The sequence below is a fragment of the Coregonus clupeaformis genome, chromosome 6 (genome assembly GCF_020615455.1).
Source record: "Coregonus clupeaformis isolate EN_2021a chromosome 6, ASM2061545v1, whole genome shotgun sequence".
NCBI lineage: Eukaryota > Metazoa > Chordata > Actinopteri > Salmoniformes > Salmonidae > Coregonus > Coregonus clupeaformis.
Window position 1 is genome coordinate 19,521,046 of NC_059197.1, and position 26,869 is coordinate 19,547,914.

The following is a 26,869-nucleotide window of genomic DNA, read 5'->3' on the forward strand; positions in this document are numbered from 1 at the left end:
ATTTAATCAATTTTAGAATAAAGCTGTAATGTAACAAAATGTGATAAAAGTCAAGGGGTCTGAATACTTTCCGAACGGCACTGCAGTGTATATAGTCTTTTGAGTGTGCATAGTCAGTGCAAGATAGGGTCAGTGCAGATAGTTTGATGGCTCTGTGAACAAGCCTCTCTCAATTCAATTCAAAGGGATTTATTGGCATGGGAAGCATATGTTTACAATGCTAAAGCAAGTGAAATCGATAATAAACAAAAGTAAAATAAACATTACACTCACAAACGTTTCAGAGGAATAGAGACATTTCAAATGTCATATTACGGCTATGTACAGTGTTATAACGATGTGACAATAGTTAACGTACAAAAGAGAAAATAAATCAACATAAATATTCTGTTATTCTGTGTGTGTGTGTGCATTTCTAACAACTTCCCACCATTCTCTTATTCTACCCTTGAGGTTCTTGCTGCTTTTCTTCCCCCCTCCTCTCACCTGTCTTCATTTCCCTCCTTTCTTCATCAGCCAGGGGGATCACCTCTTCCACATCATCATCATCATCATCAAAAGTATCGACTGATTATAGGCCTAGCATAAGTAGATTTATGTGGCGGGAAAAAGAACGTTCAAACTGTTTCTCTGCAAAATGATTAATATCTTGATGCAATTGTGTAGGCTAACTTTTTTTAAATCACTGCATCATATTGGTTGATGTCCATAGAATAATGGTGATGACAGGTTGACCTGGTGGTCCTCCACGTCTCACACCAGAATAGTGGACATGCAAGACAAAAGGTGTGCACCAAGAGGGATGCAATCGGATGCATTGCGAATGTTTTCCGGGGGACGGTGGCGCAGCGAGCCATTCAATTTCAGTTGCATCTGAAACGTGGAGTAGGAGGCTAGCACAGCACGGTGGAGCCAGTCGGCAGGACAGCCACCACCAGCGCACATCGCTAGGGAGTCTAGAAGAGTAGAAGCCAGCACCACGCTGGGTGGATCCAAATTCTGATTGAGACTCGCTACCGGGTAAGATCATCCGAGATAAACGACCAGCAAGCAATATGTTAGTTAGTCAGTTTAGCTACTTAGCATTTTCCCACGATTTTGTCTTGAATAGGTACATTGTAAACAAAGGCTTGGCGTTTTGTAATAACGACGAAACCGGAACCATTAGATTCCGCGAAAAAAACCAACAAGTTTATTACCGCATATTTAGCTTTACAAGCTGTAACTTTAGCTGTTATACCGGTAGCATTGATGCAGAACGCAAGACACTACCTTAGTGCATGTGTTAGCTATAACAAGACTATCTAGCTACTGTTAGCCAGGTCGCTAGCTACCGAATAATCCATTCCATTGTAGCTGGTCAGCATAGCATTGTAGCCGAGACTAACAGACAAACTGTCACAATGCGTCAACATTGTTTTAATTAGTGCAATTATCATGAAATAGTATCTCCTCGCTAGTAGGCTACTACAATGCAGCAGTAAGCGCTACAGGAGTTCCACAGAGGAGTTTAACCACATTAAGATACAGTACATACAGGCTGGTTACATATAAAACATTTATACATTGAAACGCAAAAACATTTTGGAGACAGTTTAGTTGACCACGTTTTGAGCTCCATATGTCCAACTATAAACCTTATAATTTGTAAAAATGTGCATGAACATGACTTGAGAGAACATCTGTCATGTAGGCAATTTCTGAGGGGAGGTTATTGAGGATTCTGATTGAGGCACCCTTTTATCCTCGTCTAGCCATGCTCATATTTTTAGTCTGTCTAATAGCAGGGTTGCGTTGTGTATAACCGACATAAATGGTAGGTTTTTTACATGTTCTTTCTGCCTTTCCCTCCCAGATGGTTCATAGATCCCTGCTCTCTCATAGGTCTATTCATAGGAGACAGGATGTATAGTGGAAAATGGCTAGTTTGTGTGTGGTTCATTGTGTGCAGCAATTTTTTAAATATTTATTCTATTGGTTTAGAGGCATGTTATAGGCATGTTTGATTCATAATGTTGCTTGTCTTTGTTGTGTGTATTTAGACAGCAGGAATGGGGCAAAGTGTGGGTGGCTGACTGACAGGGAGACGGACCAATCACATGTCAGGATGCTGGCTCGAAACCGCTTCATCCTCCTGGTGGTAGTGGGGGCGGTGCTGGCCATCGTGAGCCTCAGCCTCCAATTCTGTAAGTTTGTGTAGTGCATTGTAGTGTCTCTACATCTGCCATTATTTGTGGTTGTAATTTGTGTATGAGCGCTTGGTGTGTATATCCAGGTGTGTTTGTGTATGATCACGCGGTGTGTGTGTGTATTATTTCTGACCACCTGTGTTTTCCTCTCCAAGGGACCCATTGACATGAAAACAGGGCCTCTAGAGACATTCTATATATATATAGACTAGTCCACTATGATACCCTGAGATACTCTTAAGTGTTCTTCCTATGACGTGTCTGCTGTGGAATGGCAGGCGCTGCTGGTAGAAAATGACTTCTGCCACCGTTGGGTCATTGTCCACCATCTCCCCTGTGCATAGTCCAGACACAGTGTACTCGATGCTAATGAATACAAGGAAATCAGCCCAGTCGATTAGATGCGTAAGACTCTTACTGTGGGTGGATGGGAGGAAGAGTCCTTTAGCTGTTATATGAAAAGAATATCATTAAAAAGAATGCTATACTGGAGGATGTTATTGAGTTGCAAAAATAAGATCCATATTTGGCTGAAAAATCTTAGTCACAGATTATGTTGATTATTCTGGGTTACTGAAACCCCATGTCTGTGATGAAGTGTTTTTCACTAGGATTAGTTCCAGTCTGGACAAGCATGTACTATCGGCTCAAACAACGACTCGATATCCCTCTATTGAAACCCACCTTTTAACTTATATGTGAAATATGCTGTGTAGTGCATACCTTTCTCTCTCTCCCTCTGTACCCTGCTCTCTTGCCTCAAGTCTTTACTGATGCCAGAAGAGATTGGAACTCTGTGACTGTGAGTGTGTGTCCTAACTCTGCATTGAGAATGTGTGAACTCTGTGACCCTGCTGCCATCACTCTTCTCCCTCGCTCTCTCCCTCAAAGGCAGATGTGTGTGTTTGAGGGGGATTGTAGGCTGAAGTAACTTTAATGCCACTACTTAAAACCATTCTCCGCTCCTGCCCTCTAATCTTCTCCTTTAGCAAAAACAAAAGGCAATAAAATATTACATCCCATTATAATTGTTACCATAGTGTGTGTGTGTGTGTGCACGCCGCACATGCATATGCCTAGACTCGTACGGGTCCCTTACTTTGTCATTGAGAATGTGTCTTGACTCTTCAGAATGTGTCTTGACTCTTCATTTAGTTCTCGGTCACTTGGGGAGAACATGGGATTTACGTAATCAAAGTATGGTCTGTGTTAGCGTCCTCTCCTTCCCTGTCATGTGATCTGTAGGTTGTCTGTGTTGGAGAGAGGCTGTCATAACTTATTCATCAGACTGCAGGTCATTATCCTCTAGTACAGCCAAGGAGCCAGGGGAAGGCCCAGTGGGACAGCAGCACTTCATGTTTCATTGATTGTCATTCCTCTTTCTCCTCCACTTTCTCTCCCTCGCTTATATGTTTTCCGCTCAAGTCATCTCTCTTTTTTTCTATTTTAGTCTCTGACTCTTATCTTTCTGTTTTGGTCTGTTCTTTCTTACGCTACTTCTCTCACTTTTCCTCCTGCCTTCCCTCACTCACTCCCTCCATCTTTCTTTTCTTTTGATTATTTGAAGATTGGGAAAACAAGTCAGTGTATTGAAGCATGGCTTTTAATTTGTTTCCTGAAACTTGATTGATTATGGTGTGGGATCCAGACAGGCGATGACAGATGGTTTGCCGTGACTCTGACACTCTGCCTGCCGCCACGACCTCTCGGAAATCTGGACTGGGGTCGTCATGGCAGCAGAGGCGTGACAACTGTTTGACAAGCAGCCGGGAGTCCCACAGGAAGGAGGTGTGACGCATAGCGGAACAGAGGATGGAGAAGGAGGGGAACGAAAACAGCTGGAGAGAGAGATAGAAGAGAGGAAAGGAGAGACGACAGCAGAGGGAATGGAAGACGAGATAAAGTCATGGAGAGAGGGGGACGCGATAACATCAGCAGAGTGATATAGGAAAGTATAGACTACAGGAATTGAAGGGAAGATAAAAGAGAAAGCTGAGAGCAGAGCAGAATGGAGTAACAGTGATGAGAAATTCACAGAGAGAGAGGGTGATGGAGTAAAATACATGTATATAATGAGAGAAATGGACAGGGAGAGACAATGAGAGAGGAGAGACAATGAGAGAGGAGAGACGGAGAGACAGGGAGAGAGGTGAGACGGAGAGAGGCGAGACAAGAAGAGAGGAGAGACAAGAAGAGAGGAGAGACAGGGAGAGAGGAGATACAGGGAGAGAGGAGAGACTCAGAGAGGAGAGACAGGGAGAGAGGATAGACAAGGAGTGAGGAGAGACGGAGAGAGGAGCGACAGGGAGAGAGGAGAGACACGGAGAGAGGAGAGATGAGGAGAGACACAGAGAGAGGAGAGATGAGAGACCGGGAGAGGAGAGACAGGGAGAGAGTAGAGACAGGGAGAGAGGAGCGACAGGGAGAGAGGAGAGACAAGCAGAGGAGAGAGGAGAGACCGGGAGTGAGGAGAGACCGGGAGAGAGGAGAGACCGGGAGAGAGGAGAGACCGGGAGAGAGGAGAGACAGGGAGAGAGGTGAGACAAGAAGAGAGGAGATACGAGGAGAGACACGGAGGGAGGATAGACAGGGAGAGAGGAGCGACAGGGAGAGAGGAGCGACCGGGAGAGGAGCGACCGGGAGAGGAGAGACCGGGAGAGAAGAGAGACACGGAGAGAGGAGAGATGAGGAGAGACAGGGAGCGAGGAGAGACAAGAAGAGAGGAGAGACGAGACGAGAGGAGTGACAAGGAGAGACGGGGAGAGAGGAGAGACGAGGGGAGATAGGAGAGACAGGAAGATAGGTGAGACGAGAGAGGAGAGACGAGGAGAGATGATAGACAGGGAGAGAGGAGGGACAGGGAGAGAGGAGAGACACGGAGAGAGGAGAGATGAGGAGAGACAGGGAGAGAGGCGAGACAAGGAGAGAGGAGAGACAAGAAGAGAGGAGAGACAAGAAGAGTGATGATAGGGGAGACAGGGAGAGAGGGGAGACGGGGAGAGACGAGGGGAGATAGGAGAGACAGGAAGATAGGTGAGACGGAGAGAGGCGAGACAGGGAGAGAGGCGAGACAGGGAGAGAGGAGCGACAGGGAGAGGAGAGACAGGGATAGAGGTGAGACAAGAAGAGAGGAGAAACGAGGAGAGAGGAGAAACGAGGAGAGAGAGGGAGAGAGGAGAGACAGGGAGAGAGGAGAGACAGGGAGAGACGAGAGACAGGGAGAGAGGAGAGACAGGGAGAGAGGAGAGACAGGGAGAGAGGAGAGACAGGGAGAGGAGAGACAGGGATAGAGGTGAGACGGAGAGAGGCGAGACAAGGGGAGAGAACAAGGAGAGAGGAGAGAAGAGACAAGGAGAGAGGAGAGACTGGGAGAGAGGAGAGACTGGGAGAGAGGAGAGACTGGGAGAGAGGAGAGACTGGGAGAGAGGAGAGACTGGGAGAGAGGAGAGACCAGGAGAGAGGAGAGACAAGGAGAGAGGAGAGACAAGGAGAGGAGAGAGGATAGACAGGGAGAGACCGAGAGACAGGAGAGACCAGGAGACAGGAGAGACCGGGAGAGAGGAGAGACACGGAGAGACACGGAGAGAGGAGAGACAGGGAGAGAGGAGAGACAAGGAGAGAGGAGAGACAAGGAGAGAGGAGAGACAAGAAGAGAGGAGAAACGAGGAGAGACGAGGAGAGGAGAGACAGGGAGAGGAGAGACAGGGAGAAAGACAGGGAGAGAGGGGAGACAAGTAGAGACAGGGAGATAGGAGAGAGAGGAGAGACGGGGAGAGAGGAGAGACAATGAGAGGAGCGACAGGGAGAGAGGAGCGACGGAGAGAGGAGAGACAGGGAGAGAGGTGAGAGAGGCGAGACAAGGGGAGAGAACAAGGAGAGAGGAGAGGAGAGACAGTGAGAGAGGAGAGACGAGGAGAGACTGGGAGAGAGGAGAGACTGGGAGAGAGGAGAGACTGGGAGAGAGGAGAGACTGGGAGAGAGGAGAGACTGGGAGAGAGGAGAGACTGGGAGAGAGGAGAGACTGGGAGAGAGGAGAGACCGGGAGAGAGGAGAGACTGGGATAGAGAGAGCAGAGACCGGGAGAGAGAGAGGAGAGACCGGGAGAGAGGAGAGATGAGGAGAGATGAGGAGAGAAAGGGAGAGAGGAGAGACAGGGAGAGAGGAGAGACAGGAAGATAGGAGAGACAGGAGAGACGAGGAGAGACAGGGTGAGAGGAGAGACAGGGAGAGAGGTGAGACAGGGAGAGAGGAGAGACAGGGAGAGACGAGAAGAGAGGAGAAACGAGGAGAGGAGAGACAAGGAGAGAGACGAGAGGAGAGACGAGGAGAGAGGAGAGACGAGGAGAGACAGGGAGAGAGACAAGGGGAGAGACGAGAGACGAGGAGAGAAAGGGAGATAGGAAGATAGGTGAGACGGAGAGAGGCGAGACAAGGAGAGAGGAGAGACCAGAAGAGAGGAGAGGAGAGACAGGGAGAGACAGGGAGAGAGGAGAGACAGGGAGAGAGGAGAGAGAGTAGAGACAGGGAGAGAGGTGAGACAGGGAGAGAGGAGAGACAGGGAGAGAGAGCAATCAACAGAGCCAGACAGTAAATCCACAGAGATTTTTAAAAAGCATGAATAAAAAAGAGGTGAGATATGACATCGGAGGAAAGAGAGAAAAGGGGAGAGAAAGGAATATGGTGAGAGAGAGACTACAGGAATGGAAGCCAAACTCAGAGCGACGTGTTTTGGAGGATAGCTATGAGTCACTGACATGGAGACAGATAGACCCCAGGTAGTAGAGGCAGACAGACAGATAGACCACAAGAAGTAGAGACAGTCCAAGTCTAGTAGGCTCAGAGGAATTGCCGTTCGTGAACTAACACTTGGACTAACTTTGCTGATAGCTACTTTATTGAGGAAAATGTACTTGCTATGACTGAGATGTGGTGGTGCCACCTAGCTATCATAAGATTATACTGTGTGTACTCCCCCTTACTCTTCTCCTGGATGGATGGCTATGCCTGCCATGCCAAGGCCACGCATTATGTTTATTATAGCAGATACCTTTCTCCCTCTTTCTCTATCTCTCACCATTTGGAAATGGCCCTGTTTTATTTCTCTGGTGGGAGAGAGGGAGGGGAGCAAGAGGAGGAGGAAGGGCATTCACGGTCCATCCTCTGTGTTTAAGGTTTACTGTAGCAGCTGACTCTTTACCACAGTACAGGTGGTGTAAAACACTGAGGTATAAGGCAGGAAGGAAGCTCTCATCAGTGTAATAGGCTCACCTTTTTCAACTCTCAGCCAATGCATACAGTCAGAACTACACGCTAAACACCTAATTACTGGCCCTGCTGTACATTTCTTTATGTACATTTCTTAAGGCTAGCTAGTTGTTGCATAGACCTGGCCTACTGACGTTGTGTGTGTACTGTAGGAGGATGCCTTAGGCTTGCATGTGTGTTGCTTTGGTACCCTGTGTGTGTGTGTGTGTGTGTGTGTGTGTGTGTGTGTGTGTGTGTGTTCATGCTCCAGGCTTGTACATAACTCTGTGTGTTTGCGGGTGTGTGAGTTGGTGTTGATGCGCTGGGCTTGTGTGGCTTGTGTGTTTCTTCAGTGTGTGGGCAGTCTGTTACAAAAGGCCCTTTGTATGGGCGACTGAGGCAGATCAGGGCAGTGAGCAGGCCTGTAATTGGGCCGTGGGTCTACCCAGTGCGCAGGCGTGTGTGTTTGTCGGTGAGTGTGTGTGTACGGGGAGAGGGGGACCTGTTCAGTGAATGGGTTCTAGTGTGTGTCTTCCCCTCTACCCAGTGAGCAGATCTCAGAATGCTCTCCTTCGCTCACACACACCTCCTCATCTTCCTCTTCACTGGTGAGTCTATACTGATGCTAACTGACCAGTGAGTCTATACTGATGCTAACTGACCGGTGAGTCTATACTGATGCTAACTGACCAGTGAGTCTATACTGATGTTAACTGACCGTCTATACTGATGCTAACTGACCAGTGAGTCTATACTGATGTTAACTGACCGTCTATACTGATGCTAACTGACCAGTGAGTCTATACTGATATAACTGACCGTCTATACTGATGCTAACTGACCAGTGATTCTATACTGATGTTAACTGACAGTCTATACTGATGCTAACTGACCGGTGAGTCTATGCTATATAATTCGACACATATATTTTTTGTTGTCATGGTTACGCAGTTTTTATACCTTCAAATGTCTTTCCTGTTTCCACTCCACTCTGAGGGGTTGCTGTACCCGGGAGATGGAATGTACTGTTTGGGGTTAATATGGATACCCTCACTTTAAGATAGTGTGGCTTCTATTTAGGCTAGTTGATTTAAAGGTTGTCATAGGAATGATAGGGCCTCCCTCCTTTTATGATTAGAAAGAGTCTTGCTCTGTCTCTCTTTGTAAAGATATGTAATATTTACCTACTCCGACCTCCCGAGTGGCGCAGTGGTCTAAGGCACTGCATCGCAGTGCTAGCTGTGCCACTAGAGATCCTGGTTCGAATCCAGGCTCTGTCGTAGCCGGCCGCGACCGGGAGACCCATGGGGCGGCGCACAATTGGCCCAGCGTTGTCCAGGGAGGGGAGGGAATGGCTGGCAGGGATGTAGCTCAGTTGGTAGAGCATGGCGTTTGCAACGCCAGGGTTGTGGGTTCGATTCCCATGGGGGGCCAGTATGAAAAATAAATAAATATGTATGCACTCACTAACTGTAAGTTGCTCTGGATAAGAGCGTCTGCTAAATGACTAAAATGTAAAATGATGTAAATGTACTCCACTGCACGGCTTCAGGACAACCAGGGTTTCTGAGGTAAGTGTGTGTGCCTGTGTCTGTGTCTTTGTGTGTGTGCGTGGTATTGGGTATTGCTAGGAGGGCATTGAGTTTCAACTCCTTCCCAGGATCCTGTGTTTATGAATGGGACTGCAGTGGTTCCCACACCACTCTCTCCCATTGGGCCGCCTGGCCTAGGGGTCACAGGTCAATGGTTGTCAAGGCAACCCTGGGGTAGTGGTGAGGGGTTCTGTATAGGGTTCTACTGCTGTTCACATGTAGATGAGCTGGGCTGAAGCTGGGGGAGGCTGGGCTCTCTCTCTCACACTCAATCCCTCATTCTCTGCTATTTCATTCAGTCTCTCTCTCCCTCACAATCTGTCAAACATTGAAGAATTGACCCATTAAACTAATTTGAAAATGGTAATACTCCCCCCCCTTCTCCTCTCTCTCCAGTGCACCTAATCCCCACTACGCCCATGGGTGAGGAGCGGCCCCCCCAGGGTCAAGGCCAGGGCCAAGGCCAGGGGAAGAGCAGGAAGAGAGTGATCCCTGTCCCCCACACAGAGGCTCCTGAACCAAACCCCATCTCCGAGGCTTATGGCTACTGCAACACCCCCAACCGCTCTGAACAGGCCTGGGAGGGTGAGACGCGCACACACACACAGTCTTATCCGAAGTTCAATTGGTAACTGGGAAGAAAGAGCAATGTTTCAGTCCTTTGCAGTCTGCTAGCGTGTTAGCCGTTGGCTCAACCAATCAGTGAAGACAGGTCAAAGCTCAGGGTTTAGAACAGAACCCTAGGTAACAAGGAAGGCTTAGCCATGTGGAGAAATACAGAACATTTAGATGTGTGTACACCAGATGTGTTGGGTTATGTAAAGAGAATTGATAGGCTGGGGTTGGGTCATGGTTAGTTAGAGGGTAGAGATTATAAAGGGTCATGGTTAGAGGATAGAGATTATAACAGGTAGTTAGAGGATAGAGATGATAAAGGGTCATGGTTAGAGGATAGAGAGGATAAAGGGTCATGGTTAGTTAGAGGATAGAGAGGATAAAGGGTAGTTAGAGGATAGAGATGATAAAGGGTCATAGTTAGGTAGAGGATAAAGATGATAACAGGTAGTTAGAGGATAGAGATTATAAAGGGTCATAGTTAGGTAGAGGATAAAGATGATAACAGGTAGTTAGAGGATAGAGATTATAAAGGGTCATAGTTAGGTAGAGGATAAAGATGATAACAGGTAGTTAGAGGATAGAGATTATAAAGGGTCATAGTTAGGTAGAGGATAGAGAGGATAAAGGGTCATAGTTAGTTAGAGGATAGAGATTATAACAGGTAGTTAGAGGATAGAGATGATAAAGGGTCATAGTTAGGTAGAGGATAAAGATGATAACAGGTAGTTAGAGGATAGAGATGATAAAGTGTCATGGTTAGTTAGAGGATAGAGATGATAAAGGGTCATGGTTAGTTAAGAGGATAGAGATGATAAAGAGTCATGGTTAGTTAAGAGGATAGAGATGATAAAGAGTCATAGTTAGAGGATAGAGATAATAAAGGGTCATAGTTAGTTAGAGGATATAGATGATAAATGGTCATAGTTAGAGGATAGAGATGATAAAGGGTCATAGTTAGAGGATAGAGATGATAAAGGGTCATAGTTAGAGGATAGAGATGATAAAGGGTCATAGTTAGAGGATAGAGATGATAAAGGGTCATAGTTAGAGGATAGAGATGATAAAGGGTCATAGTTAGAGGATAGAGATGATAAAGGGTCATAGTTAGAGGATAGAGGTGATAAAGGGTCATAGTTAGCTAGAGGATAGAGGTGATAAAGGGTCATGGTTTGTTAGAGGATAGAGATGATAAAGGGTCATAGTTAGAGGATAGAGATGATAAAGGGTCATAGTTAGAGGATAGAGATGATAAAGGGTCATAGTTAGAGGATAGAGATGATAAAGGGTCATAGTTAGAGGATAGAGATGATAAAGGGTCATAGTTAGAGGATAGAGGTGATAAAAGGTAATGGTTAGTTAGAGGATAGAGATGATAAAGGGTCATAGTTAGAGGATAGAGATGATAAAGGGTCATAGTTAGAGGATAGAGATGATAAAGGGTCATAGTTAGAGGATAGAGATGATAAAGGGTCATAGTTAGAGGATAGAGGTGATAAAGGGTCATGGTTTGTTAGAGGATAGAGGTGATAAAGGGTCATGGTTTGTTAGAGGATAGAGGTGATAAAGGGTCATAGTTAGCTAGAGGATAGAGGTGATAAAGGGTCATGGTTTGTTAGAGGATAGAGATGATAAAGGGTCATAGTTAGAGGATAGAGATGATAAAGGGTCATAGTTAGAGGATAGAGATGATAAAGGGTCATAGTTAGAGGATAGAGATGATAAAGGGTCATAGTTAGAGGATAGAGATGATAAAGGGTCATAGTTAGAGGATAGAGGTGATAAAAGGTAATGGTTAGTTAGAGGATAGAGATGATAAAGGGTCATAGTTAGAGGATAGAGATGATAAAGGGTCATAGTTAGTTAGAGGATAGAGATGATAAAGGGTCATAGTTAGAGGATAGAGATGATAAAGGGTCATAGTTAGTTAGAGGATAGAGATGATAAAGGGTCATAGTTAGTTAGAGGATAGAGAGGATATCGAAACCAAAACGGTGATAATTTTTTAAATAATTGAAGCAAAACCAAAAAAAAAATCACTAATCACTCAGCACTATTAGCTATGCATAGGTCAGAAGTTAAGGCCACTGTGGTATCGAAGAACATCTGACTGCTGGAACGGTTTGTCTCTGTCAGTCAGTGGAGCACTACTATAGTCTTTTTTCAAACCATGCACTCTCTCACAGACTCATGACAGCAACACTTCAGATGTATCAAGAAGGATTGGAGTCACTTGTATCACATATTTCAAGGTTATCTGTAAACCACTTCCTCTGGTGTTGTGTTGGTGTAATACACCAAGAATAAGCCAAGAGTGTTGTTTATTATAAATCGTCACTATCACTACCATAACTGGCCTTACTATGACCGCTACAACCACTACTACTTCTATGATGGTGATGATGGAGATGATTATGATGATGGTAGTGATGGTGATGATGAATATGCGTGGTCCTCTCCCCTCCCAGGACACAGCCCTGTGGACTACAAGCTGCTTTCTGTCCAGGTGATGATTCGCCATGGCGACCGTTACCCCCTTTACGCCATCCCCAAAACCAAGCGGCCTGCCATCGACTGTACCCTGTCCCCAAAGAGGTGAGAGCAACGCCCACTGACTGAACATCCAACCAAACCTAGGGAATGATGATGCAACAAATAGTCTGTAGTCTCCCATTATTCATTATTCATTCATTAAGGACTGTTAAATAAAGATGGCCTCCTGAATTAACTGGAGTCTCTACTGTAAATGTTAGGTATTCCCTCCAGCTCCAGTTTCCATTAGATCATTGTGAATACAGGGCAGAAAAGCATTACACATAGACATTTGAGTCAGACACACTTCTCTCTCTCTCTTTCTCTTTTTCTCTTTCTCTTTCTCTCTCTAAGGAGAACTAGCTGGCAGGAACCATCCATAAAAATTTCAGTTGTCAACAGCTCATTCCCCCAAAGAAATTCAGTTTTGACTGCAGTCAGAAAATGATACCGCTTTGGCTTGTGAAATTAGCCCTCTCCCCTCTCTTACCCCACAGTCTTTACTAGAGTTTCTGGTTAGCACATCGGTGAAAAATGTAAGCAATAATTGCTATGGAGAAGAGGGGTATGTGAGACCTGCAATGGAGAAGAGGAGTATGTGAGAACTGCAATGGAGAAGAGGGGTATGTGAGAACTGCAATGGAGAAGAGGGGTATGTGAGAACTGCAATGGAGAAGAGGGGTATGTGAGAAGGGAAAATGAGCTGTTGTTGCTAGTCGAAGTGATTAGATGTAGTTTTGCAGTGTGTGATTTGGAGCTACTAGATGTTCAGTCTGACTGTGTTAGATGTAGTCTCTGGGGTTAGAGCTGAGATGTCTGCTATGGAATTATCTGGAGTTTCAGGGAGGTGCATGTCCTGCTTGGGACCACAGGTTCACTTTCACTAGCACTCAGTCTCAGACCTAGGAACATCAGAGGGATCAGACAGCTCTAAAGACACTCTCTCCTTATTTCAAAGTGTGACTATTTTGACTGTAAGTCATTCTGTCTCTCCATTTGACTTTTATTTGTCTCATCTTCTCCCACTTGTTTTCCCTCCTTCTCTCTCTATCTCTCTCTCTCTCTGGTAGACTGTGTCATTGCTTATCATTGTTGTGACGGGTGTGTACTCTACATCTGTTCTGCTGCTACTCTCTGGTGCAGATGGATGTGTGCTCACACACACACACACACACACACATACAGACCAACACACAGACCCACAGACACACACACACAAACAAACACATACACAGAGGTTTTGCTGCCTCTGTTATCTCGCTTGATTTGAAAAACATGATTTTCTATGCTGCTGAGAAATGACTTTACACACGTACACACACACACGTTTTGATATTTGATATCCTTTCTCTCTTTCATGTTCTCTCATCTTCCCATATCATTTTCTCTCTCTGTGTATACCTGTCTCTTATTATCTGTTCACCTCCCCCTCTCATTCACCTGTCATCCTGTCTGTCATCCCACTGTTCACCCCCCCTCATCCACCTGTCATCCTCTGTCATCCCACTGTTCACCCCCCCTCTCATTCACCTGTCATCCTGTCTGTCATCCCACTGTTCACCTCCCCCTCTCATCCACCTGTCATCCTGTCTGTCATCCTGCTGTTCACCCCCCCTCTCATTCACCTGTCATCCTGTCTGTCATCCCACTGTTCACCCCCTCATCCACCTGTCGTCCTGTCTGTCATCCCACTGTTCACCCCCCTCTCATCCACCTGTCATCCTGTCTGTCATCCCACTGTTCACCCCCCCTCTCATCCACCTGTCATCCCACTGTTCACCCCCCCCCCCATCCACCTGTCATCCTGTTTGTCATCCCACTACATCCCACTGCTCTGATCTGTCTCTCATCATGCAGATGACAGTTTCTGCTAAGATATTATTTATAGAAAAGGAAAGTCATTGCTGTGGCTCTTTCTGCACATTCTCAAAAGCAAAGATCAGGGCAGGAAGAGCTCTTTCAGACCTGGCTTCCCTCAGTCAGAAGTGTGTGTGAAAAGAGTGTGTGTGTGTGAGAGGGCACTTGGGTTCTGTCTACTTTCATTGGCACAACAGAGTGTTCCCCGGTGACTTGCATGACCTTGGATCTTGGCACGTCATTCTGAACATATGGCCGATAAATTCCTCCCCAATCCTCTTTTTGGGATATCTTGGTCTCTGGCCATTTGCTAAATTCAACATGGGCATTTCATTTTGAGTTGATGAGTCTTGCAGAGGAAGAGTCAGTAATCTGAGTCTGTAAAGTTCTGTATTTATTTTCTTAGTTCACCTTGTGTTCTTGAACGTAGCCCTGTTTCTTTGTGTTCTTGAACGTAGCCCTGTTTCTTTGTGTTCTTGAACGTAGCCCTGTCTTTCATTTTTGTTCATTGATTTCACCTGTGTTAGTTACTCACCTGGTCTCATCAGCTCCTTATTTAGTTCAGTTCATTCTGTTTGTGCCTTGTGAGGTATTGTTCGTTTTGACTCTACTAAGCCTTTTCCTAGCTCGTTTGTGAGAACCAGTTTTAACCTTCAGTCCTAGTTTTGTTTCACCTGCCTGTTTGCCTACCTGTGTATGACCATTGCCTGCCTGTGACCACGATTCCTGCCTTCTGCGAAGGCGTAATAAACACCTGCCGCGCTCTGCGCGTGAATCTACACATTTTTCTCCCTGATAATTCATTACAGAATACCTCACCAAAAACGGAATGGGTTCAGCGGAGCTACAGTGGCAAGAGGAGCATATGGAGGTAATCTGCCATCTTCTCCACCAGCCTATCCCTACTTCTCCGATGCCAGGTATCGTAACCCATAGCCCTCCTTCATTCATATCCATGCCTGGAAAATATGACGGTTCACATGGGAAATGTCAGGGATTTCTGATGCAATGCAGCAAATACATTGAGCACAACCCCACTAACATCGCCACTGACAAGAGCAGGGTGGATTTTGTTGTGTCTCTACTCACAGGCAAAGCCCTGGATTGGGCCATCGCCATATGGACTGCTCAGAACTCGGATCTGAGACCCATTTCCACATCCTCTTCAAAGAGGTATTCGATCACTCTCCTTCCGGTCGTCCTATAGGGGACCTCCTAATAGACCTTCAACAAGGACGCAATTCAGCTGCCGAGTATGCCCTCGAGTTCAGCACCATGGCTGCAGGGAGTGGATGGAGTGAGGCTGCTTTACTTACTGTCTACCAAAGAGGGGAACTTCAGGCGGAGCTGGCCTGTAGAGGTGACCTTCAGGATTTAAATCAATACATTCGTATGTTCATCTCCATCGACCACCTCATCGCCGACTGCCAAATAACTCTGCCACCCAGGGACCTGAAACCTTCTCTTTCCATGATTCCGTCATCCCGTCCGAGTCTTCCAGAGCCCATGCAGTTGGGTCATGCTCCTCTCCCGTGTATCGAACGTCGAAGGCGGATCCAAGAAGGGCTCTGCCTATACTGTGGAGGGAAAGATAATCTACTCAGCCTTTGCCCTGTTCGCCCCCCACGGAGAGATTAGAAGAGTCCCTCCGCTGCCATGCAGGTAGGCGGGTCCGTATTTCTAAATATCTCCCAGAAACAACTAGTACAGCTAGTACAAGAGCTTGACATTGATCTTACACCTGTCACCCCTCCCTTAAGGATTAACACCCTGGACGGGCAGCCATTGGGCACGGGCTTCATTACGCACCTGACACAGAGCGTTACCCTCCAGATTGGAGTCTTCCACATCGAAACTATTCAACTCATGGAACTCTCATCCCCCAAACAGCCAGTCATCTTCGGACACCCCTGGCTTTGTCGTCACGACCCTGCCATCTCGTGGCTACAAGGTGAACTACTGTCCTGGTCTTCTACCTGCTTCACCAGTTGTCTCTGCCTACCCTGCAAAGCCACCACCATGAGGACTCTGCCTCTGCAGTGCCACCCACCATACCATCTGAATACACCCAGTACAGCAATGTCTTCAGCAAAATCAAGGCCTCCACTCTGCCACTACATCGCCCAGGGGACTGTGCTATTGACTTACTCCCTGGAGTGTCCACACCGAAGGGCCGTGTTTACCCTCTATCTACCCGGAAAATGAGGCAATGGAGAACTACATTGATGAAGCACTCAAACGGATTCATTCGTCCTTCTTCTTCTCCGGCTGCGTCCAGCTTCTTCTTCGTTGGAAAAAAGGATGGTGGTCTTCGTCCATGTATTGATTACCGTTCCCTGAATTACGTTACGGTCAAGAACCGTTTCCCTCTTCCTCTGATCCCAGCGACCCTTGAACAAGTGGGCCACGCCAACATCTATACAAAACTCAACCTGCGGAGTGCTTATAACCTTGTCCGTATACGTGAAGGCGACGTATGGAAGACGGCTTTTATCACTGCACAAGGGCACTACGAATACCTGGTCATGCCCTACGGCCTTACTAACGCCCCCCCCATCTTCCAATCCTTTATGAACTAGGTTTTCCAGGATATGATCAACCGCTTTCTCATTGTCTACATTGTCTAGATTTACTCCCACTCTCTGAAGGAACACATACAGCATGTACAAAGGGTTCTTCAACGGCTCCTTGACCATAACCTTTATTTGAAGACTGAAAAGAGCACCTTCCATGTAACCTCAGTAAACTTCCTCGGTTTCGTACTGACACCTGGAGGGGTCAGCATGGATGAGAACAAAGTCACCGCCGTCAGTAACTGGCCCAAACCCACCACCGTTAAGGAACTCCAACGTTTCATTGGGTTCTCCAACTTCTATCGCCGGTTAATTCAGAACTTCAGTTCTACTGCCGCTCCCCTCACTGCCCTTACCAGCCAAAAGACCCGGGCCCTTCAATGGACTGATACCGCACTGACTGCTTTCAACACCTTGAAATGGCTCTTCACCTCAGCTCCTGTCCTTCGCCAACCTGATCCGACCCTTCCTTTCACCCTGGAGGTGGATGCCTCCGAAGTAGGAGTAGGAGCCATACTCGCTCAGCGGGTGGGAACACCTCCAAAATCACATGCTTTTGCCTTCTTCTCCAGGAAGTTATCCCCCACTGAGAGGAATTACGATGTGGGGAACAGAGAACTCCTCGCCATCAAGCTGGCCCTCGACGAGTGGCGCCACTGTTTGGAGGGCACACAACATCCCTTTCTCGTCCTAACAGATCATCGTAATCTGGAATATATCAGAGGGGCCAAGAGGTTAAACTCCAGACAAGCCCGCTGGGCTCTCTTCTTCACACGCTTCCATTTTCATGTTACTTACATCCCTGGAAAGAAGAACGTAAAAGCTGATGGTCTCCCCCGCCAGTTTGACCTTCCGACCAGTAACTCAGACCCTACACCCATTATTCCTTCCTCTTGCATTATGGGACCGGTACAGTGGGAGGTTCACTCTGCCATACAAGAAGCCCTAACCTCAGACCCGGCTCCTCCTGAGACACCAGCTGGGAAGAGTTACGTACCAGCAGCTGTTAGACCCCCAACTGATGCAATGGTGTCACACGTCCTTGGGGTCAGGACATCCGGGCATTACACGAACCACCGAACTTCTAGCCCGTAAATTCTGGTGGTCCTCACTGGCATCCGACGTCAGGGATTACGTACTCTGCTGTCCAATCTGCGCCCAAACCAAAAGCCCTCGTCATCTCCCTTCCGGTAAGCTTCAAGCTTTGACAATCCCTCACAGACCCTGGTCCCACATAGCTGTTGACTTCATCACAGACGTTCCTGAATCCTCTGGTAACACCACCATCCTTGTCATAGTAGACAGTTTTTCAAAAATGTGTCGTCTGGTTCCTCTTCCTCATTTACCTAACGCCATGGAATTGGCTGAGTGTATGTTCCAACAGGTGTTCAAATCAAATAAGATTTGATTTGTCACATACACATGTTTAGCAGATGTTATAGCGGGTGTAGCGAAATGCTTGTGCTTCTAGCTCCGACAGTGCAGTAATATCTAACAAGTAATATCTAACTATTTCACAACATATACCCAATACACACAAAACTAGTAAGGAATGGGATTTAATATATATATGGACAAGCAATGACAGAGCGGCATGGACTAAGATACAGTAGAATATTATAGAATAGAATGCAGTATATACATATGAGATGAGTAGTGCAAGATATGTAAACATTATTAAAGTGACTAGTGTTCTATTTCTTAAAGTGGCCAGGCGGTGATACAGCCCGACAGGATGCTCTCAATTGTGCATCTGTAAAAGTTTGTGAGGGTTTTAAGTGCTAAGCTGAATTTCTTCAGCCTCCTGAGGTTGAAGAGGCTCTGTTGCGCCTTCTTCACCACACTGTCTGCGTGGGTGGACCATTTCAGTTTGTCGTGATATGTACACCAAGGAACTTGAAGCTTTCCACCTTCTCCACTGCGGTCCCGTTGATGTGGATAAGGGGGTGCACCCTTTGCTGTTTCCTGAAGTCCACGATCATCTCCTTTGTTTTGTTGATGTTGAGTGAGAGGTTATTTTCCTGGCACCACACTCCCAGAGCCCTCACCTCCTCCCTGTAGGCGGTCTCGTCATTGTTGGTAATCAAACCTACTACTGTTGTGTCGTCTGCAAACTTGATGATTGAGTTGGAGGCGTGCTTGGCCACGCATTCATGGGTGAACAGGGAGTACAGGAGGGGGCTGAGCATGCACCCTTGTGGGGCCCCAGTGTTGAGAATCAGCGAAGTGGAGATGTTGTTTCCTACCTTCACCACCTGTGGGCGGCCCGTCAGGAAGTCCAGGACCCAGTTGCACAGGGCGGGGTTCAGACCCAGGGCCTCAAGCTTAATGATGAGCTTGGAGGGTACTATGGTGTTGAATGCTGAGCTAAAGTCAATGAACAGCATTCTTACATAGGTATTCCTCTTGTCCAGATGGGATAGGGCAGTGTGATGGCGATTGCATCGTCTGTGGATCTATTGGGGTGGTAAGCAAATTGAAGTGGGTCTAGGGTGACAGGTAAGGTAGAGGTGATATGATCCTTGACTAGTCTCTCAAAGCACTTCATGATGACAGAGGTGAGTGCTACAGGGCGATAGTCATTTAGTTCAGTTACCTTTGCTTTCTTGGGTACAGGAACAATGGTGGCCATCTTGAAGCATGTGGAAACAGCAGACTGGGAAAGGGAGAGATTGAATATGTCCATAAACACACCAGCCAGCTGGTCTGTGCATGCTCTGAGGACGCGGCTTGGGATGCCGTCTGGGCCAGCAGCTTTGCGGGTGTTAACATGCTTAAATGTCTTAATCACGTCGGCCATGGAGAAGGAGAGGCCACAGTCCTTGGTAGTGGGCCTCGTCAGTGGCACTGTGTTATCCTCAAAGCGGGCGAAGAAGGTGTTTAGCTTGTCTGGAAGCGAGACGTCTGTGTTGGCGACGTGGCTGGTTTTCTTTTGTAGTCCGTGATTGTCTGTAGACCCTGCCACATACGTCTCGTGTCTGAGCCGTTGAATTGCGACTCCACTTTGTCTCTATACTGATGTTTTGCCAGTTTAATTGCCTTGCGGAGTGAATAGCTACACTGTTTGTATTCTGCCATATTCCCAGTCACCTTGTCATGGTTGAATGCAGTGGTTCGTGCTTTCAGATTTGCACGAATGCTGCCATCTATCCACGGTTTCTGGTTAGGGTAGGTTTTAATAGTCACAGTGCGCAGAACATCACCTATACACTTCCTGATAATCTCAGTCACCGTTTCAGTGTTTTTGTCTAAATTATTTTCGGAAGCTACCCGGAACATATCCCAGTCCGCGTGATCAAAACAATCTTGAAGCGTGGATTCCGATTGGTCAGACCAGCGTTGAATAGTCCTTAGCACGGGTACTTCCTGTTTGAGTTTCTGCCTATAGGAAGGGAGAAGCAAAATGGAGTCGTGGTCAGATTTGCCGAAAGGAGGGCGGGGGAGGGCCTTATAACCATCCCGGAAGTTCGAATAGCAATGGTCGAGGATTTTGGCAGCGCGAGTACAACAGTCGATATGTTGATAGAACTTCGGCAGTCTAGTCCTCAAATTTGCTTTGTTAAAATCCCCGGCTACAATAAATGCAGCCTCAGGATATGTGGTTTCCAGTTTGCATAAGGTCCAGTGAAGTTCTTTGAGGGCCGTCGTGGTATCGGCTTGAGGGGGGATATACACGGCCGTGACTACAACCGAAGAAAATAATCTTGGGAGATAATACAGTCGGCATTTGATTGTGAGATATTCTAGGTCGGGTGAACAGAATGACTCGAGTTCCTGTATGTTACTACAATTACACCATGAGTCGTTAATCATGAAACACACACCACCGCCCTTCTGCTTCCCGGAGAGATATTTATTCCTGTCTGCGCGATGAACTGAGAATCCACCTGGCTGGACCGATTTCGACAGAATATCCCAAGAGAGCCATGTTTCCGTGAAACAGAGTATGTTACAGGCCTTGATGTCTCTCTGGACAGAAATCCTTGCCCATAGTTCGTCGACTTTGTTAACCAAAGACTGAACATTAGCGAGTAGTATACTTGGAAGCGGTGGGTGTTGTGCACGCCTCCTAAGTCGAACCAGCAGGCCGCTCCGAGTGCCTCTCCTCTGCCGGCGATGTTTTGAGTCAGCCGCTGGAATCAGTTCAGTTGCCCTGGGGAGAGCAAACAAAGGATCTGCTTCGGGAAAGTCGTATTCCTGGTCGTAATGCTGGTGAGTTACCACCGCTCAGATATCCAATATTTTTTCCTGGCTGTATGTAATGATGCAAAACACTCTCTGAGCTAATAATGTAAAAAATAATACATAAAAAAACAAAATACTGCAAAGTTTCCTAAGAGCTAGTCGTGAGGCCGCCATCTTCGTCGGCGCCAGGATATATATAGAAAAGTGTTCCGTCTGTATGGGATTCCGGAGGACATCGTCTCTGACCACGGGCCCCAATTTGTCTCCCGGGTGTGGCGAGCCTTCTGTGACCGACTTGGGGTCGCCCTCAGCCTCTCCTCCGGGTATCATCCCCAGACCAACGGGCAGACGGAACGCCTAAATCAAGAAATAGGGAAGTACCTCCGCCAACAATGTTCTGCTTCTCCACACGACTGGAGTCGGTATATGGCCTGGGCCGAATACGCTCAGAACTCACTCATGCATTCATCCCTCCGCCTTACTCCGTTTCAGTGTGTCCTTGGTTACCAACCCCCCATGTTTCTGGGAGGCGGAGCCTGGTACTGTCCCAGCTGTCGACGACTGGTTTCGGCATAGTGAGCAGGTATGGGAGACCGCTCACCGGCATCTGCAGGAAGCCTCTAATACCCAGAAACGCTTTGCCGACAGACGCCGCCGACCTATGCCACTCTTTCACCCCGGACAACGTGTGTGGCTCTCTACCAGAGACATCCGGCTCCGCCTCCCCTGCAAAAAGTTCTGTCCTCGCTTCATTGGTCCCTTCAAGATAACCCATCGCATCAACCCTGTCACATACCGCCTCCAGTTACCCCATCAGTATAAAATCACCTCGTCCTTTCATGTGTCTCTGTTGAAACCGGTCACCTACAGTCCTCTTCATCCTCCAGTCTCAACCCGCAGTGCGCCCCCACCGTTGGACGTCGGAGGGGAACCTGCCTACGCCATTCAGGCCATCCTTGATTCCAAACGCCTGAGAGATTGCATCCACTATTTGGTGGACTGGGAAGGTTATGGGCCTGAAGACCCAGTGGACATCAGCCTCGACACAGAACGTCAAACCAGCCTGCCGGACCTCGCCCCCGAGGTAGGCGGCCGCCTCTGCGCCCCCGCCTGCCCACTCCACCCTCCGGTGCCGTTGTGTCGTCAGGAGCCTCCCTTTGGGGGGGGTTACTGTAAGGTTCTGTATTTATTTTCTTAGTTCACCTTATGTTCTTGAACGTAGCCCTGTTTCTTCGTGTTCTTGAACGTAGCCCTGTCTTTCATTTTTGTTCATTGATTTCACCTGTGTTAGTTACTCACCTGGTCTCATCAGCTCCTTATTTAGTTCAGTTCATTCTGTTTGTGCCTTGTGAGGTATTGTTCGTTTTGACTCTACTAAGCCTTTTTTCTAGCTTGCTTGTGAGAACCAGTTTTAGCCTTCAGTCCTAGTTTTGTTTCACCTGCCTGTTTGCCTACCTGTGACCACGATTCCTGCCTTCTGTGAAGGCATAATAAACACCTGCCGCGCTCTGCGCGTGAATCTACACCTTTTTCTCCCTGAGTATTCATTACAGAGTCATCTTTGGTCACTGGGCCTGGCCTTCACAGAGCTGAGAGGACTGGTGAATATGTCTGCTATGATGCCAAACCTTGGCTAGTAGATAATTACACATCTCACTAATGTGTGGCATGTCATAAGAAGGCATAACCCAAACCACATGAGCGCTCAGGCATTCTGAGTTTGTGTCTGTACACTCTCTCTCTCGATCTCTCTTTCCCCCACAGTGCACCTCTGCAACTCTCTCTCTCCCTGTGTGTGTGTGTTTGGTGTGACTGGTATTCAATATTCAATGACATCTGGCTCTCCGCACTGACATTCCACTCCAAGTCAGAGCTGGGAGGGAGGGAGGGAGGGAGGGAGGGAGAGAAACAGAGCGATGCAGGGCAAGACAGCCGAGCGGAGAGAGTGGGAAGAGAGAAAGCGAGAGTGTGAGACATGGAGAGAGTGAGGGATGGAGGGAGACTTAGGGAGGTTGAGATATGGACCTCCTGAGAGAGGAGTTCAGTTTTGCTGGAGCTGCAATAGATGCACCAGAAGTGTGTGTTTGAGCAGGCTGTGTTGTCTCAGTACTCCTGAGTGGCGCAGTGGTCTAAGGCACTGCATCGCAGTGCTAACTGTGCCACTAGAGATCCTGGTTCGAATCCAGGCTCTGTCGCAGCCGGCCGCGACCGGGAGACTCATGGGCGGCGCACAATTGGCCCAGCGTCGTCGAGGGTAGGGGAGGGAATGGCCGGCAGGGATGTAGCTCAGTTGATAGAGCATGGCGTTTGCAACGCCAGGGTTGTGGGTTCGATTCCCACGGGGGGCCAGTAAAAAAAAATATATATGTATTCACTAACTGTAAGTCGCTCTGGATAAGAGCGTCTGCTAAATGACTAAAATGTAAATGTATGTAAATGTCTCTGGGGGTGTGTGTGGATTATGTGTGTGTGTGTTTGGGAGAGAGAGAGGGATTAACATTTATAAAGGTTCTATTTATAAAGGTCTACAATCTGGGTCTGTTTTTTATTTTGGCCAGTGTGTAATTATGGGGATCTATTCTGCACTAGCATATGGGTTATAGGCGGGATCCTAGGGGACAGATGGGGTGTGTGTGTGTGTGTGTGTGTGTGTGTGTGTGTGTGTGTGTGTGTGTGTGTGTGAGTGAGAGAGAGAGAGAGAGCTGGCACTAGCATGCCGAGTCGACACTCTGTCTGTCTGCGGTCTCTCCAGCTGGAAACTATTCCCCCTCCTTAGCCTACCTCTCGCTCAATTCAATTTCAATTTAAGGGGCTTTATTGGCATGGGAAGCATATGTTTACATTGCCAAAGCAAGTTAAATAGATAATAAACAGAAGTGAAATAAACAATAAAAAATGAATAGTAAAATTACTCTCTCTCTCTCTCTCTCCCCCCTCCCCCCCCTTTCAGGAAGCCCTCCCACCACCAGCTGAATTCCTTCATTGGTCACATGGCGCAGGGGGGGCGTGGCCGCTGGGAGGGGACTCTCAGCTCGTTGCCCCGCCTCCCTAACCACAGCGCCTGTGAGATGGGTGAGCTCACTCAGACAGGTAACCAAACAATCAATCACATTAAAGATGCGTAATGAACCAACCAGTCACTTTCCAGATGGGCTGGGTTTAGAACCAATCTCTTTCTTCCGCCTCTTCAGGTGTGGTGCAGCACTTACGCAATGGCCAGCTCCTTCGCCAAGCCTACAAGCGCCACAAACTACTCCCGCCCAATTGGTCGACCAAGCAGGTGTGGGTCGAGACTACGGGCAGGAGCCGCACCCTCCAGAGCGGGATGGCTCTTCTGTATGGGTTCCTGCCAGACTTTGACTGGAGCCGTCTGACAGTCCACCACCAGTGGAGCACGTTGTTCTGTGGCTCAGCCTGTGACTGTCCTGCTAGGAACCGCTATCTGGAGGAGGAGCAGCGGAGACAGTACCGCCTTAGAGTGGCAGACACTGAACTGGAGAGGACCTACGCAGACATGGCCCGTACGCTAGGTCTGCCCCCGCGCCAGCTCAGAGCTGCCAACCCTATAGACTCCCTACTGTGCCAACTGTGCCACGGCCTGTCCTTCCCCTGTGTGCCAGCAGGGAGTTCTATCGGCAGTGGGGGCTGTCTGACTCTGACCCAGTTCGCTGTGATCCGCAGGCAGCAGTTAGAGGATGAGGTGGACAGGAGGAGGGTGGGGCTGTATCGCCGCTACGCCCTGCTCGCCACGCACCCCTACCTCAACCGCACCGCCAACAGGATGGAGCGCGTCGCCAAGGCCAACGCTCCAGGCCGAAAACCCCGCGCTGGAGGAGAGGAGGTGTTCACCCTGTCCTCGGCTCACGATGTCACTGTGGCGCCATTGCTAAGCGCCCTGGGCTTGGAGGAGGCACTGTTCCCGAGGTTTGCGGCGAGGGTTGTGTTTGAGTTGTGGAAGAGTCCGCCTGCAACGCAGGGACAACGCAAGGGGCAAGGCCAGGGCCAGGATAAGGCTGCTAGGGTGAAAGGGGAGAGGTCAAAGGGCGGGGGAGACATGTTTGTGAGGGTTCTGTACAACGGAGAGGATGTGACCTTCCATACCACCTTCTGTCGCTCACATGACCGCCACGCCGCACAGCCGCTATGCCCCCTGGGTAACTTCCTGTCGTTCGTCAAGAAAGACATGTTCAGTGTCTTCAACGCCACATCCTACCACAACGCCTGCTACCGACGGACAGGCTGACTGACAGATGGAAGGATGGAGAGAGAAAAGGAGGAGAAGAAGGGAATGAATCAGAGAAAGAGGGAGTTATAATTTAGCTGATTTCGGAATTTGTTAATAGCGCTTTTCCCACTTTGATGGTAGTGCCCTATTGCACTATTTTAGTGTCTTAACTTTGACATTTTTGTAAAGTCACAAACATTCCTAGAAAGCATAAATACTGATCATACATATCACATGCACAAACACACTGCAAAAATACATATTTTCACCAGCAAATTCCTATACACAAACACACACATACTTTATACACACTCTTCATGCCTTCTTGATCAGATGTCTTTGTCGATAAAGTTTGACCTCTAAACAATCACACCCGGATGCTTAACCTGCAATTATACACATTTGAACATTGACCTTTCTACCATTTTTACGTTTTTGAAATGTTTGTAAGGAAAAGACATTCTGAGGTGAAAGTTAAGGACACTCAGCCACTTTAATCACACATTCCTAAAGTCCAACTTGGAATGTTGAGATTCCGGTTTTCCCAAATTCATGCATTGAAGGGGGAACGTTGAAGCTGGAAACACTAATGCTGGATTAGTTCATATAAAATGTAAACATTTATTTATGTCTTGATATTGTTTGACATTTTGATTCAAATGGTGCTGAGACCAATAAAATTAGGGTCAGTTTTGCTGTACAATTAATTCATTTTAGTTTACTGCTATAAAAAGAGCTCAACCACATACTTCAAGCTGAAGTAGATTTAAATGTTAAGAATTAAGTCATTCCAACAATTTACACTCAATGTTTACTCAATAATGAAAATATTCTGCACCTTATTAAAGGCTAGTTGTTATGGTACTTAGATTCCATTGCTGCTATAAGATGGCAATAACAGTTAATAAATATGTAATCAGTAATTATAAATTTTTTCACTACGTGAAGGCAACCATTTTTCAGTGGCCATTTTCCAGTTGGGACAATTTTTTTAAACGATCATCAGTTTGAATAATTATAAATTTTACCATAAAGCACATGCCACAGTGGGCCACGAAGTAATAAAATGTGTTTCCTCACAACTGTCTCTGTATTGTGTGAAAACGTATGCGCTAACATATTACTGTTCTGAATTCCCCAAGTCTCATAGACGTAACATAGTAAACATACTGTTCCTTGCAAAAGTATTCACCCCCCTTGGCGTTTTTCCTATTTTGTTGCATTACAACCTGTAATTTAAATGGAATTTTATTTGGATTTCATGTAATGGACATACACAACATAGTCAAAATTGGTGAAGTGAAATGAAAAAAATAACTTGTTTCAAAAAATTATACAAAATAAATAATGGAAAAGTGGTGCGTGCATATGTATTCACCCCCTTTGCTATGAAGCCCCTAAATGAAGTCCACCTGTGTGCAATCTAAGTGTCACATGATCTGTCACATGATCTCAGTATATATACACCTGTTCTGAAAGGCCCCAGAGTCTGCAACGCCACTAAGCAAGGGGCACCATCAAGCAAGCGGCACCATGAAGACCAAGGAGCTCTCCAAACAGGTCAGGGACAAAGTTGTGGAGAAGTACAGATCAGGGTTGGGTTATACAAAAATATCTGAAACTTTGAACATCCTACGGAGCACCATTTAAATCCATTATTAAAAAAAATTGAAAGAATATGGCACCAAAACAAACCTGCCAAGAGAGGGCTGCCCACCAAAACTCACGGACCAGGCAAGGAGGGCATTAATCAGAGAGGCAACAAAGAGACCAAAGACAACCCTGAAGGAGCTGCAAAGCTCCACAGCGGAGATTGGAGTATCTGTCCATAGGACCACTTTAAGCCGTACACTCCAC

General features: G+C 47.2%; 1 protein-coding gene across 3 annotated transcripts; it reads left to right on the forward strand.

The window, feature by feature from the left end:
* The first annotated feature begins 860 nt into the window (after positions 1-860).
* LOC121567701 (2-phosphoxylose phosphatase 1) lies at positions 861-26,091 on the forward strand. Of its 3 annotated transcripts, XM_041877924.2 has the most exons (6): positions 861-1,020; positions 2,043-2,186; positions 9,422-9,610; positions 12,109-12,235; positions 23,738-23,877; positions 23,979-26,091. In XM_041877924.2, the coding sequence occupies exons 2-6, from the start codon at positions 2,108-2,110 to the stop codon at positions 25,028-25,030; spliced, it is 1,587 nt and encodes a 528-aa protein (XP_041733858.1). In that variant the 5' UTR covers positions 861-1,020; positions 2,043-2,107; the 3' UTR covers positions 25,031-26,091. The 3 variants fall into 3 exon arrangements, with proteins under 3 accessions (XP_041733858.1, XP_041733860.1, XP_041733859.1); XM_041877926.2 differs by lacking the exon at positions 2,043-2,186; XM_041877925.2 differs by lacking the exons at positions 861-1,020; positions 2,043-2,186 and adding an exon at positions 6,727-8,041.
* The last annotated feature ends 778 nt before the right edge of the window (positions 26,092-26,869 follow it).

Coding starts and splice junctions, on each gene's coding strand:
- LOC121567701 (XM_041877924.2), top strand. CDS start 2,108: ATGCTGGCTCGAAACCGCTTCATCCTCCTGGTGGTAGTGGGGGCGGTG. Junction 9,611..12,108: donor CTCTGAACAGGCCTGGGAGG/GTGAGACGCGCA, acceptor CTCCCCTCCCAG/GACACAGCCCTGTGGACTAC. Junction 12,236..23,737: donor TGTACCCTGTCCCCAAAGAG/GTGAGAGCAACG, acceptor CCCCCCTTTCAG/GAAGCCCTCCCACCACCAGC.